This window comes from Brienomyrus brachyistius, chromosome 1, assembly GCF_023856365.1.
Source record: "Brienomyrus brachyistius isolate T26 chromosome 1, BBRACH_0.4, whole genome shotgun sequence".
NCBI classification, from domain to species: domain Eukaryota; kingdom Metazoa; phylum Chordata; class Actinopteri; order Osteoglossiformes; family Mormyridae; genus Brienomyrus; species Brienomyrus brachyistius.
Window position 1 is genome coordinate 3,554,143 of NC_064533.1, and position 17,216 is coordinate 3,571,358.

The window sequence follows — 17,216 nt, forward strand, 5'->3', positions numbered from 1 at the left end:
CTCTCTCCAACAAGGCCCAAGGGCCCAAAGACTGGCCTCCATTCTGTCCTCACCAGGAAGAGGTATCTCTCCATGGCAGAGGTGTTCCTTGCCGCAAGCTTGAGGATACTACCCTCCTTGATGAACTCATTTGAAGCATTCACAATGTCCTCCTCGCCTCCCAGCATCTCATAGATCTCCAACAGCTTCTTGAGGTTCTCCTTCGAAGGGAAATGGAAAAACTTCAGCTGGACTTTTTCGTGGATATCTTAGCAGAGGAATAACATAACATCCCTGTACCCAAAAGCATCACAATATTCTTTCTTATTAAGAGCACCTAATCATTGCTAATAAACTCACCATGTTTGTAATAACTCAGGTGAAAAGGTAGAAAAAAAATCTGAAACTCCATTTGTTTCCAGGAGGACCTCAAAAATAGCATGACTGCAGGCATGTCACTAGTTAGTATGGTAGCGTCTCTCCCAGCAAAAGCCAGGGAAAGTCCTGAGCTTGCAGAAGTGCCACACTGAGTTCACGGCATCTCCCCATGAAAAAATGTGCCTCCATACATCTAACCCCCATGTCAAACCTCACAGGACTATGCAAGCGAGCTAAGCTAACTGACGGGATGAAGGTTACGGGGAAAACACAGAGGCCCCGCAGAGCTCTACTTCGAATGTGAGAACTGCCCGGGGTTCTAACGTTTCCCCACGGAACATCAGTATGGCCCAACTCACCGTCATCTGAATGGCGCTATTGGAATGAGTTGCCGCCATGGCGATGATCTCCAAAGATTCTGTTAAACAACATTGACCAGTGTTTAAAACCGACAAACAGCAGAGGAACTGAAGCTTGAAACAGGCAGTAAAAACAGCAAAACGGGTAATGAAAAGGCGGGGGGGGGATCTTGAGCATTACTCTCTGCATCCGGCCGGTCTATAGCTTCCTGGGGAAGCTTCTTCAGGTAGTCCTTGAGGAGCATCTCATAGCGTGGGACCCTCTGCACGGGCTCCAGCATGTGGTGCTGCAGGGTGAGGTTGGCACACTCCTCCTGGCTCTGTGGAAAAAATGGGCACAGCACTTAAGAGTCCATGTTGACTAGAACTCAACTTTGGATGTCGGCTACGCTGGTCTGGAAAGTAAACCAGTTAGTTAAAAATGGCAAATTCTATGGCTTCTTGGATTGAACTCACAGTGTAACGAACCTCAACTGTATGTATAATTGACCTTTTATCGTAAGATGTTGCGATAACGATGACACCATGCATCTTCTACGCACCTGAATGTCAAGAATGATGGCCTTAAACTGAGGGGACTTGTCTGTCCAGATCTTCAGCAGCTCCATGGCCTTGTCAAAGTTCTTCACGTACTCAGCGTACATCTTCAAAAATGGTGTGTGCTTCAGCAGAACATCTCCGATTCGGGGCTGCGATGCCCTGGGAGGAGACACATCCGTGTGAAACTCCCACACATGTGTAAACCAGCATCACACTGTAAACTGACACATCGGGAATGCAACACGCTCCCATTACTGCCGGCGGGAAAAGCGGACAGGCCTGGCCATCTCACCACTCGCTCATGCGCTTCTCCAGGTCTGGCAACAGGAACTGGCTGTGGAAGGCGTTGATGGACGAGATGTTGGAGAAGATATTTTTCACCACATCTACTGGGTATGTGCCCTTCTGACCCTCGTCGTTCAATTTAGCACAGAACACCTGGAGCAAAACAGAGTCTTACTGCAGCTGTCAGGAAACAGATGGTGTCCATTCATTCGACACACTGTTCTGTGTAGTTTCACAAGACTGTGGTACTAATAACACCTCATTTACGATTCCATACATCAGCAAAACCAAACTGTATTTTTACTTTAATAAAAAGATTGTGAATATAAATGTACATTAAATACAGGAGAGACCCCTAGACATCATTACTCCAAAAGACCATATAATCAATCCCAGAGAATTGGTTGTAAAAATTTCCAAATAGCTGATGTTTCTGGCATAATGTGAGATGCTAATTGGCGAAGATGATGGATGATCAAACAGGAAGCCACACTGGAGAAAAAAAACTTTCAGTTAGTTGTGGGAAGCCTGTTGCTCCAGCGGTGTTTGGGTGTAAACAGACTCATACAGACAGCACAAGCAGATCGCAGATAACGCGATGGCCTGCTGGGGTGGCAGCTGGCTTCACCACTGACCTTATCCAGCAGGTTAAGCCGGACCACGTAGGCTCTCTCTGTCATCAGCAGCTCATTGGCTATCTTGTACAGCTTCTCCTCATTGCTTTCCTACAGTGAGACAGACGCTCTTTGAGTGAGCCGATTCACAGCATAATCATCCCTCTAAGCTGTAAGTGATGTTTTCTGTTTTTTCGGGGGATTCCCATAAAGGAGACTGATTTGCCTAAACCATGGCTGTAACCAATCACATTCTTACTTGTGACATATACACTTATAGTACAATCTGTATTGAGACACTGCCTAGGGGACATGAGAATAACAAGGGATAGTGCATGGCTCAGCAGGCTAAGCCTCTATGCCTGTGATCAGAAGGTTGTTGGTTCGAGACCCGGCCTCACGTCCGTGGGGCCCTTGAGCAAAACCTTTACCCCCAGCTCCATCAGTACTGCTTCCTCTCACTTATATGTGTGTCATGGACGATATGCGATATGGGGTAAATGAAAAGAGTATTTTCTCACGGGAATCAATAAAGTATTGTAATTATTACATCAATAATCATAAATTACCATAGTAAGTAAGTATTCAGACCCACAGTAGTGGGTGTATGACAAGCAAAGGGTGGAGGAGCAGGGAGGGCGGCGACGGGACGCGTCTGCATTATCAGTGCAGGTAAATCTGCACGTAGAGCAATATGGCTAATTCCGTAACCATGTTTCCGGCTATAAAATCAGACCATTCTATTGCTGAAAGGACTTCCTAAAAATTACAGCCCCTGTCATACATCCATTTTCATCACAATTAGGCCTCTTCCTGTTCCGTGGGAGACACAACCAATGACTGCACACACACACACGCACACACACACACACACACACACACACACACACACACACACACACACACACACACACACCCTGCTCCATTGTGTCCAGGTGGGTTTCCTCATGTGGCTCTCAGCCGCTCTGCATGAGAACACCCTGTCTGAGCCTGGGCCCACTTCCCCTAGTTGGCCTGTTTCCCCTTCAGCCCAAGCCACACGATATGACCCTTTAAATGGCGGCAGAACTGAAACAAATGACCCCACTACAAATAAGTCAGGCGCCAAGGATTCTCACAAGGCTCCTTAGCATTTAAGTTGGGAACTGCCACTACCAGGGTTTGAAGGCCGGCTGTGACAGGAAATGAAGTGGAATGCTGATGCATCATGGGAAGGATGAGGATTGAGCTAACAAGTGGAAAACGGATGTCTGTTGTTAAGCAAGCCTTTACGTTCCTCTAGGCTGAAATTCAATCATCTTCCAGAAGGCCACACAATCACTTCCTCTTCTCCTGTCCCCACACACCCATGATTGTGCTATGACCACATGGGGGCCAGTTCAAGCCCTCTGCTCTCCTGCAATCACCAGCAAAGACTGCAGAGGTGTTTCACCTCCATGGGTCTCCTGCCGCATGACCTTGTGAAAAGTGAAGCAACAACAGGATGAAGCTTCACCACCAAATTATTTATAAACATATTTAGCGTCATTAACAAAGTAATATAGAACGTCATTTCTTCATCCACCATGGTGCAATGATTAATACAGCTACACTTGTCCTCTAGTAAAATTACTGCATCTCCCTACAGAACAACAGGATTTATTCAAGCCCTGTTTTCAGCCAAGGCAAATTTTTCTAGGTTATCAAGTTCTGGACGGGTGCGGAAGATCTTACCATTACTACTGTCACACTGTCAGAAGCCAAAGCTAAGCAATACCTCTGATATCCACCTTAAAAAGCAAAGCCGTTAGCGGACACGCTTTCGCAATTAAGGCTGATGTTGATGCACAAAGCGAGAGGCCTCCAGGGCGAACTATTCTCTGTATGTAGACGAGCCCCATGCAAACCATTTCCTGTAGCTATTTCTATCTCGCTCTTTGAAACTCTACCCAGTTCCGTCTGTCATGTCTAGCGGGCTCAGCTTCAGTAAAACCGGAGGTATTAAAACACGCTTAAGACCAAACGGCTCCGAGAACAAGGTGAGGATGAATTAATAAATGAGTTTCAGGGCTCAGATGAGGTGGCCGATCAGGTGTCTGCCTCAACACCTGCGGTATTTCTTATTCATGGCGACCTTATGCAGCCAGCCGTGTTATTCGGTGACCGTTAGGCAGCCCTGTGACCCCTGGAGCAGAAAACGCCGACCAAGCTGCTGAAATGCCACCAAAAAGTGACACAAATGCAGGTTCCCCAAAGGGCCCTCGGCATCCCAGCAGAGAAGCTCCAAGATGGGGCAGCCTGTCCACACCACTTACCTTTGCCTCTTCTTTCTCCTTGTCTTTGCTCGGCTCCAGCGGACGCTCGTCCTCATGCTGGCTGTCCTCCTCTGTCTCCTGCTGGTCAGTCGCTATACTCGGCTCTGTACATGTGCCTTTGATCTCTGCTGAGGGCTCCGGGTGCTTGTCCTCTCCATCCCCGTTGACCAGGACCACATTGGCCACCTGAGGCTCCATCTTGCTGTCATCGGGGGCAGGTTCTGGGGCATTCGTCGCGGTCTGCGAGCTTGCGTTCAGGGTGGGTCTCTCCTGTAGGGGCTCCTTCCACTTCAATGGGGGTCTGCTCCCTGGGTTGCAGCTGGGTGATTTGAGGGGCGATCTTTGCAGCAGGCTGTCCCTTTTCACCTCGCTTGGCGGGGGGGAGAGAAAGCAAGAGAACAGACAAGCAGAGACTGAAACAGGAGACCAACAGCTAGTGAGTGAAAGAGCAAAAGAGAGAGAGAGAGAGAGAGACAAAGCGAGAGAGAGAGAGAGAGCAGAAAACGAACAGGCTGTGTGTGTGTGGGGGGGCAGCTGTAGGGCACCAGTGCCTGTGTGGGAGGGGTAAATACAGCAAAAGGAGGTACTGTGACTTCCTGTATGTGTGCTTTGGTGGAGGATGTGCGAGAGGCCAGAGGAGTGAGACAGACGAGGATGAGTGCGGCAGCCTGTACGCAGTGCTGCTGTATTCCTGACCCACATTTGTTTTACATTTGCTAACTTTGGCACGAACCCTTCCAGAAACAGACAGCAGAAGCAGATGCACTGGAGGAAAAAAAAAAAAGAGAGCAGCCCCCTTTCCGAGGGATCATAGATAACTGGAGGAAAACACACAGACACAGAAACTCCCAGCAGGCCTGCTGATTGTGGGGATGCAGGGGACCAAGCAGGCCTGCTGACCGTGGGGATGCAGGGGACCAAGCAGGCCTGCTGACCGTGGGGATGCAGGGGACCAAGCAGGCCTGCTGACCGTGGGGATGCAGGGGACCAAGCAGGCCTGCTGACCGTGGGGATGCAGGGAAACAAGCAGACCTGCTGACTGTGGGGATGCAGGGGACCAAGCAGGCCTGCTGACCGTGGGGATGCAGGGGACCAAGCAGGCCTGCCAGGCCGAGGGCAGCTTGGCATGGCTGACTGGGCAAGCCCCTGACCCAGGGCAGAGAAGGCCGTTCAACCCCACTGGCACCGCCAATCCAGCCCACCTGCCCAAAACCTGCCCTCCATGCCCAAACGGCAGGAAACAGCGGATTTCCAGCCCCCCCCCCAGCAGAACTATTTAAGCAGGAGGAAATGATGACGTGGCCTTCTACGTCCAGGTATTATCTGGGGATATTTGGCCACGCTCCCTGACATATCCTGCTTCCGCGAAGTACATGTTTAGTGGCGCAATCCGCAGATTAGCTGCACCTCAGCCAGAGTTACTTACGAGGCAGCAGACTCTCCACTGTCTCAGTCAAGTCCCAAAAGCCATATTGACTTAAATGCTTTTAAATCCAAGATTTGGAATCTATCACTAGTGCCAACAGCAAATCCAGCTTACATGCACTGCTCATGTGCAATATTGTCTAATGCAGTGGCTGTCAAACTTTTTGGTTCCACAAAGTAACCAAAGAGAGAATATGCAAAACATCTTAATCAACCTAAAAATGCCTAGAAAATTTTGTTTTTATATCACCTAATGTTACATTGATTTCAAATGTTCAATTCCTGTTTTTAACAGTGCACATAACATATTTTCTCGCCTACCACCTGGGGGTGCTCCGAGTACCACAGTTTAAGAATCACTGCTCTAATGTATGAATAATGACAATGCAGAATTAAATGACATTCCAGAATATTCTCAGGGAGGTCACTGGAGTTGCCCACACTGACCGATACCCAGCCCTGTCTTGCACTGTGCCCTTCCCATGCCTCCCTGCTCCTACCTGTTCTCCTCAAAGCGGCTGATGAGGGCCGACACCTGCGATTTCTTCTCCTGGATCCTGACCTTGCCCTTCTCCTCCATTGCGCCTCCGAGATCCGTATGGGCAGCAGCTGGATGCAGTTCCGTCACCAAGTTCTGGAGGTGAGGCGGCTTGGTAGGCACTGATGGAGGTGAAGACCCATGTCACAGAAGGGCCACAGGGTGGCAGCACAAATGTTACCATGAAGAAAGTATGACAGGTACAGAACTAATGCCGTAGCCGATAAATAATATGATATATAATATAAATAAATAATGCCATGTGCAAAACACTGCAGCAGAAATACTGTCAGTACTGTTCCACTTACTGACAAAGTAAGTACTGACAAACACAGTCACGGTGCAGCACAATTATTGCAATTATTTCAAAAATGTTACTTTTATTTTCTATCATATTACTTTCCCAGTGATTGACACTTTCACTAGGAAGGCCTGCCACCTCATTTCGTGCTGCATCATTCTACACATTCCTGTTGCATATTAAATGACCAGGTGATCAGGGGGAGCAGGCCGGGCTTCAGCAGTGAGCTTAACCGAAGCTGCGCATGCAGACAAGGGGGATGCAGGCCGGGCTTCAGCAGAGAGCTTAACTGAAGTGGCGCATGCAGATCAGGGGGTGCAGCTTGGACCCGTACCTGGTGGTTTGGGCGGCAGGCCTCGTCCATTTAAACACCTCTGGCCATTCCCAGGCACACGGCAGGCCGTCTCACCGGAAGGGACACGTTCACAGGGCTGGCGGACAGCGGCTGGGGAAGCAAAACGCAGGGGGTTAGTGTGGGTAACTGGAATGCTGTTTTGCTGGTTGTTTCTGACAGGTAACGTGTTGTTTGTTAGCACTGCGTTTACCCGTCAGGCAAGCGGAAGTCGTAAGGTTCTACAAGACCTCTAAACCATGACAGAATCATTTATGGCATTTCTTTCCTCAACGGCTGCTTCTTGGTAAAGGTCACATAGCATATCGCCACAGAACAGATATTACACAATACATGCCGAGTCTTGGACCAGGCAATTGAGGTGTTATTTTCAAAAGCAACGCCATTCTGCTATTTGGAAATGTCACCGTGATAAATTTTGCTGAGTGATGATTTATTTGTTCCCAAGTTTTCCAGATCCTGTGGTACAGCATATTACCATAATTCCGCCAAAGCGTAATTCTACCTTTCTATCATTCCATCCAAAAAATTCTGCAAAAATTCTAGAGTTTACAAATACCTCCAATCACAGTTAATGACACCATCTTCCCAAACGGCAAAAGCTCATGCGCCTTGCATTCCAAGTGACAGTATGTGAAAACTCAAATAGTCACCAAAACACCCCCTTTAAATAGTTTGGGTACAATTATTGTGGACGACCTGTTGGAAACGTCGAAAGCTGACATTTTACACAGCCGCATGACAATTTTTCTCCATGTTCAGAAATTCAAATTAATAGCCACATTCATCCTGTTGAAACCAGGACATTTATAGATAGAACCTTTGTTAAAACTCCAATTTAGGCCATTTGCTCAAAACACCCACAAATGCCTGTGCGCTGAGCACCAGTCTCACACCAGGACCAGGCACAAGTGTCACTTCCCTATCTGATAAGGCAGCGGAGGGAAATGCCTGCCCTGAGCAGCCTACCCCGAAATCTCGTACTGATCAGCGTCCAGCGAGCCGGTCAGCACTAGGCACTGGGGAGGGGGATCAAATTTCCCCCGGCGGTGGGAGGAGGAAAGGACCGCGCACCAGTATGGTGCGTTGCTGCACCCACCACACAGCAAACCCCCTCAGGGATGAGAGCCCAAGCACAGCCGTGCGGCAGGTGATACCTCAGCACCACACAGGTCTTAATGGAACAGTGTGAGTTTTTTTTTCTGTTGGTTGGAGTGCCAATCCTGGAGGTTAACCTTGTACCCAGGGCAAAGCAGCGTACGTTAGGGGCCTTCCCCGGGCGTTATGGAGTAGGATCATTCCTAGCATTCACAGGATTTGAACCGGCAACCTTCCGAAGACTGGCATGGATTCCTAGCCTCTGCCGATATGTCCCCCCGATTTCGCACATCACTGGTGCTAGGGAGCCCTTTTGGACAGAGAATGAAATGCTATTGGTTCTTAGATCTTCCCTACTTTGAGTTTTGCTCCACGACGGACTATAAGTGTTGAAAGCACATAGGACAAGATCAGACGATTAAATAAAAAAAAAAATCACCATATATTTTCTTGGCTAAGAGCAAACATCTAACAAGCTGAAATAAAACAGGCTTATTTGGAGTCACTGAGGATATAAAATGTTTGATTCTGATTAACCGGCTCAGCTTAAACACGGCCAGCTCTTCGGGGTCTTTTAAACTCTGAAATATGGTCTTGAAAGGCTACTCTCTCTGGTGCTGTTCACGATACCGGAATCTGTCCTGAATACCTGAACACAGCTTTTTACGGTCCTGGACTTTCCTGACTATCTCAGAGGAAAGAGGTTAGAGTGAGCAGATAATCCAGGTCAGGGAGGACATTGTGAGACACGACGGGGTTTGTAAACTGCCATTTCAATTAAAAAGACCTGGATTTCACTTAAGCGCTGAGTTCTTGCTGTGTGCTGATTGGTCAGTCTCCTTTAATCGTGCACGTGTCAAGGGTGTTAACATGACACAGCTGGATGAGTCCTACAATCAAGGAAACAAACCAGTCAAAGTGCAAGGAGAACTGAACTAATTAGCCAATCACAGCTTTCAGTTTTAAAAAAGTTTGTAAAACCTGAAGTAGCTGAAAGTCTCCTCACTGACCACAGATCACTGCAGAAACATAGCGACGTAAAGCAGTGTCCCTCACATTCAGCTGGAGGCCTCCCTCAGGTACCAAATCCTGGCTTTAATCAAGGTCAGGGTTAGGCTCGGAACCAGGAGAGGTCACATGGTCTCATGTAATGCCAGTGGCCTGAAGTCTCCACAGGTCAATGCCGGAGTACAGATCACATGACTGAGTGAAGGAGGAAGTGAAATCCTTCCCTTCATGCAGCTGACTCCAGGCGGCCCGCCAGACTTTATGAAGGCAGTGCTCATGGTTAATAACCAGACTACAGTCTGTCTTTGTGTTTGCCTGTGGCTCTGGGGGCTTTTACGTTAAGGGGGCGTCTGCATTTCTGGCTGAGTGTTTCTGTTACCTGTGGGGTCGTGACTGAGCACGACCCCTTAAGGTCAGCCACACCGCCACGCCGCTCGTGCCAACCCTCTCTCAGATCCTCCCCGTAGGTGCCCACAGAATCAAACCACCTCTTTAAGAACAAGCACACATACAGTGTATACACCAGTCACCAGTAGTTATATTGTATCTATACACACAGGTATCCTGAGTAACTTGGTCTGAGGATCAGCTGCAGGGCAAGCTAGCCATTTATCCAAAGCAACAAACAACTGGTTTGCATGTTCTCCCCGTGTGATCGTGGGGTTTCTTCCAGGTACTCTGGTTTACCCCCACAGTCTAAAAACATACTGAGGATAACTGGAGTTACCAAATTGCCCAAAGGTGTGAATGAGTGGTGTGTGAGTGTGTGGTGTGTGAATGAGTGGTGTGTGAGTGTGTGGTGTGTGAGTGTGTGGTGTGTGAGTGTGCCCTACGATGGGGTGGCACCCATCCTGGGTTATTCTCTATCTTGTGCCCATAGGCTACAGAGCCCCACGACCCTGAGTAAGGCAAGAATCGATGGTTCGCGGTACAATCTGTAAGCAGGGTCAGCTCCTGGAGCAACTGAGAATTAAGGGCCTGCTATCACCCTGCTAGTCATGGGATTTGAACCAACAACCTTCCAAACAAAAGCAGCATCCTAACCCTCTACGCCACATTCGCCACCTGGTCACCTGGTTGCTGGGGCAAAACAAATAACTCTGCTTTTTCCACATTAAATATACATGGCTGAAACCACCTAAAGACACCTGTGCGACATTTCACTGGGCCTGCAGTGAAGGAGAACCTGACCACTGACGCGACGCTCGGGTCACTGCATACTGTGCCACCCTTATTGACGTAGCGACCTCATCCAATCACAGATGCTGCGTTAAATCTCTTCATTAGCCTTGGTTAGTGCTGATACAGGCTGCCGAGTGTGAGGCCCTCCAAATCCTTTCAAACTGTCCACACTGCGCACTGTCACTTCATAGAAATTGAGCATTTACCAAAATAGAGAACTGAAAAAAGAATTAGGGGAAGGATATTCAAAGAGCGTAGCGCAGATGTAGCCCAGCTCCATTCTCTTATAACTAGAAGCTACACCCACAGCGCCTCCCCTCCTGGGGTATCTGGGATGGGGAGGGGTAAGGTTTCCCCCAATAGGGAGCAGAAAAATACACATTTACCATAGAAGACAGTGCAAGAAAGAGTGGAAAAGGCTCTGCTGATGCTGAAGGGGGTGTGGGATAAGCCATGAGACTTCAGAATTGGTTTTAAATACGAATTTAAACGTAGGATACTGTAATTATGTAGGTGAATTAGCTACTTCTAATACATTTGCCCAGTTGCACACGGCCTGACTTACCGGAGTCTGACACAGTTCTATCACGAATGAGGAAGTGTGTGCAGAGATTTACGATGTATATCGAATGGGGAGACATCTGCCTCTACTGATGCTAGTATGTCCTTAGGTATTCCATAGGCCTGTCTGGACAAGGGGACATTGTCCTTGGTCTGTGCATAGATGCTCTGACTGTGTCCAAGCTTAGGGAGAGAGACCTGATCTCTGGGCTTGATCCTGAATGCGACCATCAGCACGTGTTGTGGCCGGACATCTGAGTATTGTGATCCTCAAACGAGGCTCTCAGTGGCTGACTGAGAAGCTCCACTTTAGGGCTGTGGACTGAACTTCCATGCACAAACATCCCAGGGTTACTCAGCATGCCCGTTTATTGTTTGTCTAATGTGGAAAGTTTGTCACGTTTTATTACAGGGATGTTATGTACTGAAAGCTGCTAGTGACCGTCCTGATCTCTCTCCTCCCCTTAAATTATTAATAATTGTACAGGATTTTCCTTTGCACCACAGATCGCTCCATGTGTTTTGCACTGCTGTCTGTCGCGTCATAAATGTTCCATGGTGTGATCAGGAGGAACATCGTTTCATCTGATTGTGGTACGTGGCACAGATAGCGAAGCGTTACATGCCGTGAAATACGCATTAGCCCCAGGTTAGAAACTCAGGTCTAGATTAGCAGGTGGAGCAGATAGACATGTTTTTGCTTACATTCAATAAGGCGGGGCCTTATAAAACCAGAGTTAACACTTACTAAGTCTCTGAGACAGCAGGGAGATAAGATATGTCTGCCGTCATCTCAGGTGAGAGCAGGAATTACAGCAGCACCAGGCAACAAGTGGCCGGTCGGCCCATCCTGACACGCTTCTCTGAGCACACGGCAGATCCCAGTCAGGCCTCATTTACACAGAACCTTAATAAAAAGTCCAGAGACAGGTGTGCCCCTCAAGGAGTAAAAAGAATAAAAATCTCAAATAGGCTGCTTTTATACCCAAGACACATTTAAATAAACTAAGTTTAAACTGGAACAAAGAAAAACCTAGAGGAATTTCAAGATTCAAGGTTTACTGTCAATACAATATACACAGATATAAAATATACCAAAAAATATAAAACAGAAATTTCACATAAATAATAAATCTAACTAAATTTTTATGAATAGAAACTAGTTCTAACTAACTATCTATGTAGAGTAAACAGGACAGAGACAATACAAAGTGGTCATGTGCAATTAGAGTTCAAGTGAAAATTTGCAGCTAACATTCCTGTAACTTAAATTAAAACCCTGTCAGGAGCAGCAGGTATAGAGCCCAATATCTGGGAAAGTTAAGCAGCAAACGAGCGTATCGCATTTATCCGCTTACCTGAACCTGCCAGCGGGGTCTAAGTTCACAGCCCTCGACAGCGCACCGGTCTGTGCCAGGGTCTGAGCCCCGCCCGCCCCCTCCTGAAGCTCATTTGCTGGGAAACTCGCCCATGTGACGATGGTATCATGGCACAAAAATGCAGGAGTACACGCAACCTGTCAGATGAGCGCTAAAATTCCTGAGCGCAAAGGCCACTGTGAGCTTGGCTGTACCCTGAGCAGGAAGTTAGTGCCGCTGCCTTAGAGACGTTGTCGTCTGTTTTTTCCTGTGCTTTTCCTGTGACCAAACTGAGGCCCAGAGCGGCAGGAGGGCGAGAACCACGCTGCCCCCTGGCAACCCACCTGCAGTGGCTCAGAGACACGCTAAGGACACCCTGGCCGGCTTTGGGGAGGGGAGTGGAAAAGGGGCTTCCTCTAACCTTCAAAGGACCCACGTACAGATTGTCCCCGACTTGTTCCGTTCACAACAGGTCGTATTTATAAATAGACATATGTCTGGTACATACCAGGGATTCTCGAAGTCCGGACCGCAGACAAAACCACAAGCTAATCTGGACCCAGGTGATAATGCACCTTATGTATCAATTCCGTTAACGTAAAAGGGCTTAATGTGGTTTTAAGTGCAAAAATATAATGCAGACTCACCAAACCTGGCACACATAAGTAATAATAATAATAATAATTGACACTTTTTATTGATCCCCGTAGGGAAATTGTCTTTTACGCCTCCCACAATAAGTCTCCCCTCCTCCCAAATGACAAAGTGTCGAAACGATCAGCCAGCATTAAACCGGTCTTTACGCAGGGCTGCGAACTTTCACGCTTTCGGACTCTCACACAAGAAACATTATGACAAATCTACACTATTCCATTACAAACCTAAAATAAGCTACGTCAGAAGCGCTGGGGTAGTTTGCAAACCATGCCGATGTGAAGGTGGTAAGGGCCTAACTGTTAGGGAAGTGCCCCTGTGACTGAAAAATTGCTAGTTCAAATCCCCCCACCAGCAAGGTACCGCTGAGGCACCCTGAGCAAGGTTCCATCCTCAGTACTGTTCGCTGAGTGCCGAATTAGCGGCCCCCTGCTGTGTCACATATGGGCAGAACGAAGAGCACTCATTTTGTTTCAACAATTAATCACATTCACCAAAACTGCTTCATCTGTGTATGTTTACATTAAAAACTGAATACCGAAAGTTATTGTCAGTTCGTTAAAGTTGAAATGCTGCCTTTAAACGAAAATGTGATGCGGTCCATTTGTTTGAGATCCCCGGTATATACAGTACAGCGTAGACGTCTCAGACATTTTCTTCCGTGATTCTATAACTTCTCTTTCATCTTCTTTATCGCTGTTGATCAGTTATTTCAAATACGTATGTATATCCTGTATGAGGCTACGTAGGATAGCACGGCCTGGCGTACAGCCAGCCGAAATCTATTTTCACATACATTTATGGTTCGTTTTTTCCAGTTGTTCATGTGAGTGGCCATCCGTCGCAGACAGCCTGTTTTATATATACAGCCAGCCCTCCATATCCACCAGTTCAGCCAAGCGTGGATGGAAAATATTCAAGAAAAGGAAGATGCTCCTATCCTTCGGATTTGCCGTATCGGTGAGGCTGAACGTCAAGGAAACTCACCTTTGCCATTTACTCACACTGCACTACTGTGCTGATGATGAAAGACACTGGTTTAAATTCAGCATATGATCCCGAGTCTTTGGAGTAAAGGCAAAAAAAGATTTTGTTTTACATTATCAAGTCATTTATTTATTTAGGGAGTGGCATGGTGGTGCAGTGGTTAGCACTGCTGCCTCATAACGCCGGGACCCGGGTTCGAGTCTCCGCCTGGGTTACATGTGGGCGGAGTTTGCATGTTCTCCCCATGTCGTCGTGGGGTTTCCTCCGGGTACTCCGGTTTCCCCCCACAGTCCAAAAACATGCTGAGGCTAATTGGACTTGCTAAATTGCCCATAGGTTTGCATGTGTGAGTGACTGGTGTGTGAGTGTGCCCTGCGATGGGCTGGCCCCCCATCCTGGGTTGTTCCCTGCCTCGTGCCCATTGCTTCCGGGATAGGCTCCGGACCCCCCACGACCCAGTAGGATAAGTGGTTTGGTAAATGGATGGTTGGAAGTCATTTATTTGGCTGCTGTATGTCCCTGTGTTATTTGCGCAGTACGTATTTGTGTAAATACAAATATTACGACATTTTATATAAGGGACTTGAGCATCTGTAGATTTTAGTATCCGCCGGGGGTCCTGGCACCAATCCCTCGCAGGTACGGAGGACCAACGATATGTTTTTATAAAATTGAAGAGCACTTGGTTCTTTCAAATAGCTAAAAGTTCAAACAGCCACATTTCTAGTCCGGATTTCACGCCAACATCTTTCACATTCCGGCCTGCAAGCACCACCTCGACAAATTATGTGCTAAATTTACTGGCAACGAGAGGCTTCAACTTCCTCCTTGTTGCGGTGAACGGCACTCGGCTCCACCACCGGGGGCAGTGCAGCATAGCCTCTCGCTAGACAGCAGGTGGCTAAGCCAGATAAGCTCTGGGAGAATGTGCTGTCAGATGCTGTTTGCGGTTCTCATTCATGGTGTACTCAAAAAGCAGACATATATATCTGCCATCTGTTGTGAATTCGTCCTCATTTTAGCAGAACACCAGCCTCCCAGTTAGGGATGCTGCCCTGCGGATTGGCCGTGTGACTGGTCACCCTCTGGCCCGTTAAATACCCACTGCTTGGCTTGAACCATTCCATGCACTGCTGGGGGGGGGGGGGGGGGGGGTCACCACATCAGGACCTGCTGAGTGCCTTGTCTCAACCCTGGTAGCTCAACAAGCAGAGCATTGTGCTAATCGATGCAAAGGTTGTGGGTTCACTTCCCGGGGCGGGCACATAAATTGCAATCCTACTCTAAGCTGCTTTTAATCAAAGCATCAGATAAATGAATGAAATAATAGAAGGGACGATAACAGTTACCTGACCTATCAGTGTTTGGTTTAATTCATCGGGAGCCAATAAAAACGCTCATAAAAAACGAAAGGATGACTGACGGCAGACGATAATCCCACCCACCATGACCCGAAGCCTTTTCCCTGCCACTTTTTGTACCTGGGCCCTGAAATCTCCTTTACGTCTGAAACCTAAAAGGCAGGCTAACTCTGAAAAACCGAAGCGGCCTGCAGTAGCTGGGAAGCAGCCCACTGTACTACCTCTTTGAGGTTAACACTCTGCAACTTTCATTCCAAAATAGCTTCTCATCTTAGCCCCACATACATCACACAGGACTTTGCATGAGGCGGCTTCGCAGAACTTTGTTTCAACAAATGTAATAATATAGAATTACTCTGTAGCTAAGGATGAACATTAACGTGAAGGTTCACAGTTGCCCTGCTCAACACGTCCATTCTCAACGCAGCTGCCGCTGATGTCAACCGGATGAAGTCGTCACATGAAGACGAACTTGGGCCGGAAGGAGAAAGACGAGCCAGTCAGGAGTGTGAGGGCAGTGGCTGTGAAGGAGCCCTTACCTTTATGTTGGACGGCTTTCAACGTCACCCGAGGTTCACCACCATCAGCCTCTTCATCCACCAACGCCTGGACGTCATTCGCCCCTGAAATAAGCACAAACCACTCAGTGCGTGACGCAAAACTCACACCCAGCTATGCACCAATGCCAGTGCGGATCATGCGAGATTTAAAAAGGGTGACGTGAAACTTGACGTTTAAAATGTGATTATTTCATGATTCTTGCTTTAGTAGACTGCAGGACTTACAACTACAGACTTTGACCAAGCGTATGTCCGCGCATTTATCTTACTTCTATAGACAGTTAAGGATGATATGATCAGTGAGTTTGAGAAGGCCTTTGTCAGAGAATCACATATCACCTGCTAGCATGTCACTGAATGTCACAACCAGGTTGTGGCCCCCCAAGACAGAATACCTTCAGCACATATTCCGAAGGAAACTTAACCACACGCTTAGTGATCAGGGCACTCTGCCACATGTAAAATCGCTTTGCTTGGAGAACAAATGCGTAATTAAAACGAAACGACACCAGATGATGGTGGCAGGGAAGGGAGCGGATGTCTGCAGGGTTCAGTGTTTTGAGATCTAGGACTAAAGGGTCTCCATTGACCATCTGGACACGTCCATCTAGATCAACCAGCGGGTGAGTAATCCAGGGCCCAGCATCTGGTCATGCCCAAGCCAGTAAAGCCTGGCAAGAGACAATGGAGTTCCCACAAGAGGAGGGACAACAGCGCCACCCTGTTGGTGAAGGACAAACCCAAATGACAATATGGGGTCAGGGTAATGGAAGGTGAAAGCCATGAACAGGGGCGCCGCTAAGGGGGGGAAAGTTGGGACAATTCTAAGGGCCCACGCCCTTTAGGGGCCCCCAGAGATCTGAATGGGTGTGGTAGGGGGGCCCAACCTCATATTTTGTCATAGGGCCCAAAATTGCTAGCGGCGCCCCTGGCCATGAAGGTATAAAGGTTTGAGGTTCCTGGTTCTGTATTTGGTGTTCAGGAACCGTGCAGTGAAGTTTCTGACCCAGATGGGAGACCAGCCTGCAAGTCAATCAGCTCTCTGACTAGGAATCACCTGACCAGAAATCCTCCACTACCTGCCCTCATTTTCACCATGCATTAATTCTTCAGGCAGGAAGTGCATATTTAGTATTTAGGACTTCCCTTCTCTCAGATTTCTACACCAGTTATCGTCATAGTCATGATTGCGTAAAACCTTGCCTTGTACAAAACTGCACGATAAAAATAACAGCTCAGAAAAAACAGGGTTGGGAAAAATCACTCAAAACCAAACGTATGTCCAACGCTATCAGATTGAATAATATCAATATCCGAAATTTTATCACTATTATCCTTCTCAGACACTTTCTTGTCAACATCTTCACCCGATTTTATGTCAG

The 17,216-nt window shown here is 47.7% G+C and overlaps 1 protein-coding gene across 10 annotated transcripts in view; it reads right to left on the reverse strand.

Annotated features, from left to right (window-relative positions):
- The window catches only part of LOC125746684 (FYVE, RhoGEF and PH domain-containing protein 4-like), a 32,298-nt gene that overhangs the window by 2,798 nt on the left and 12,284 nt on the right, over positions 1 to 17,216 (reverse strand). For 2 of the 10 annotated variants that reach the window (XM_049020997.1, XM_049021032.1), the window contains exons 2-11: positions 15,814 to 15,897; positions 7,048 to 7,158; positions 6,375 to 6,534; positions 4,450 to 4,819; positions 2,177 to 2,266; positions 1,549 to 1,694; positions 1,259 to 1,415; positions 898 to 1,036; positions 717 to 775; positions 54 to 200 (exon numbers count right to left, since the gene is read on the reverse strand). In XM_049020997.1, the coding sequence (XP_048876954.1) occupies positions 54 to 200; positions 717 to 775; positions 898 to 1,036; positions 1,259 to 1,415; positions 1,549 to 1,694; positions 2,177 to 2,266; positions 4,450 to 4,819; positions 6,375 to 6,534; positions 7,048 to 7,158; positions 15,814 to 15,897 (1,463 nt within the window). The other 8 variants (XM_049021050.1, XM_049021041.1, XM_049021057.1 and 5 more) reach the window with 8 other exon arrangements.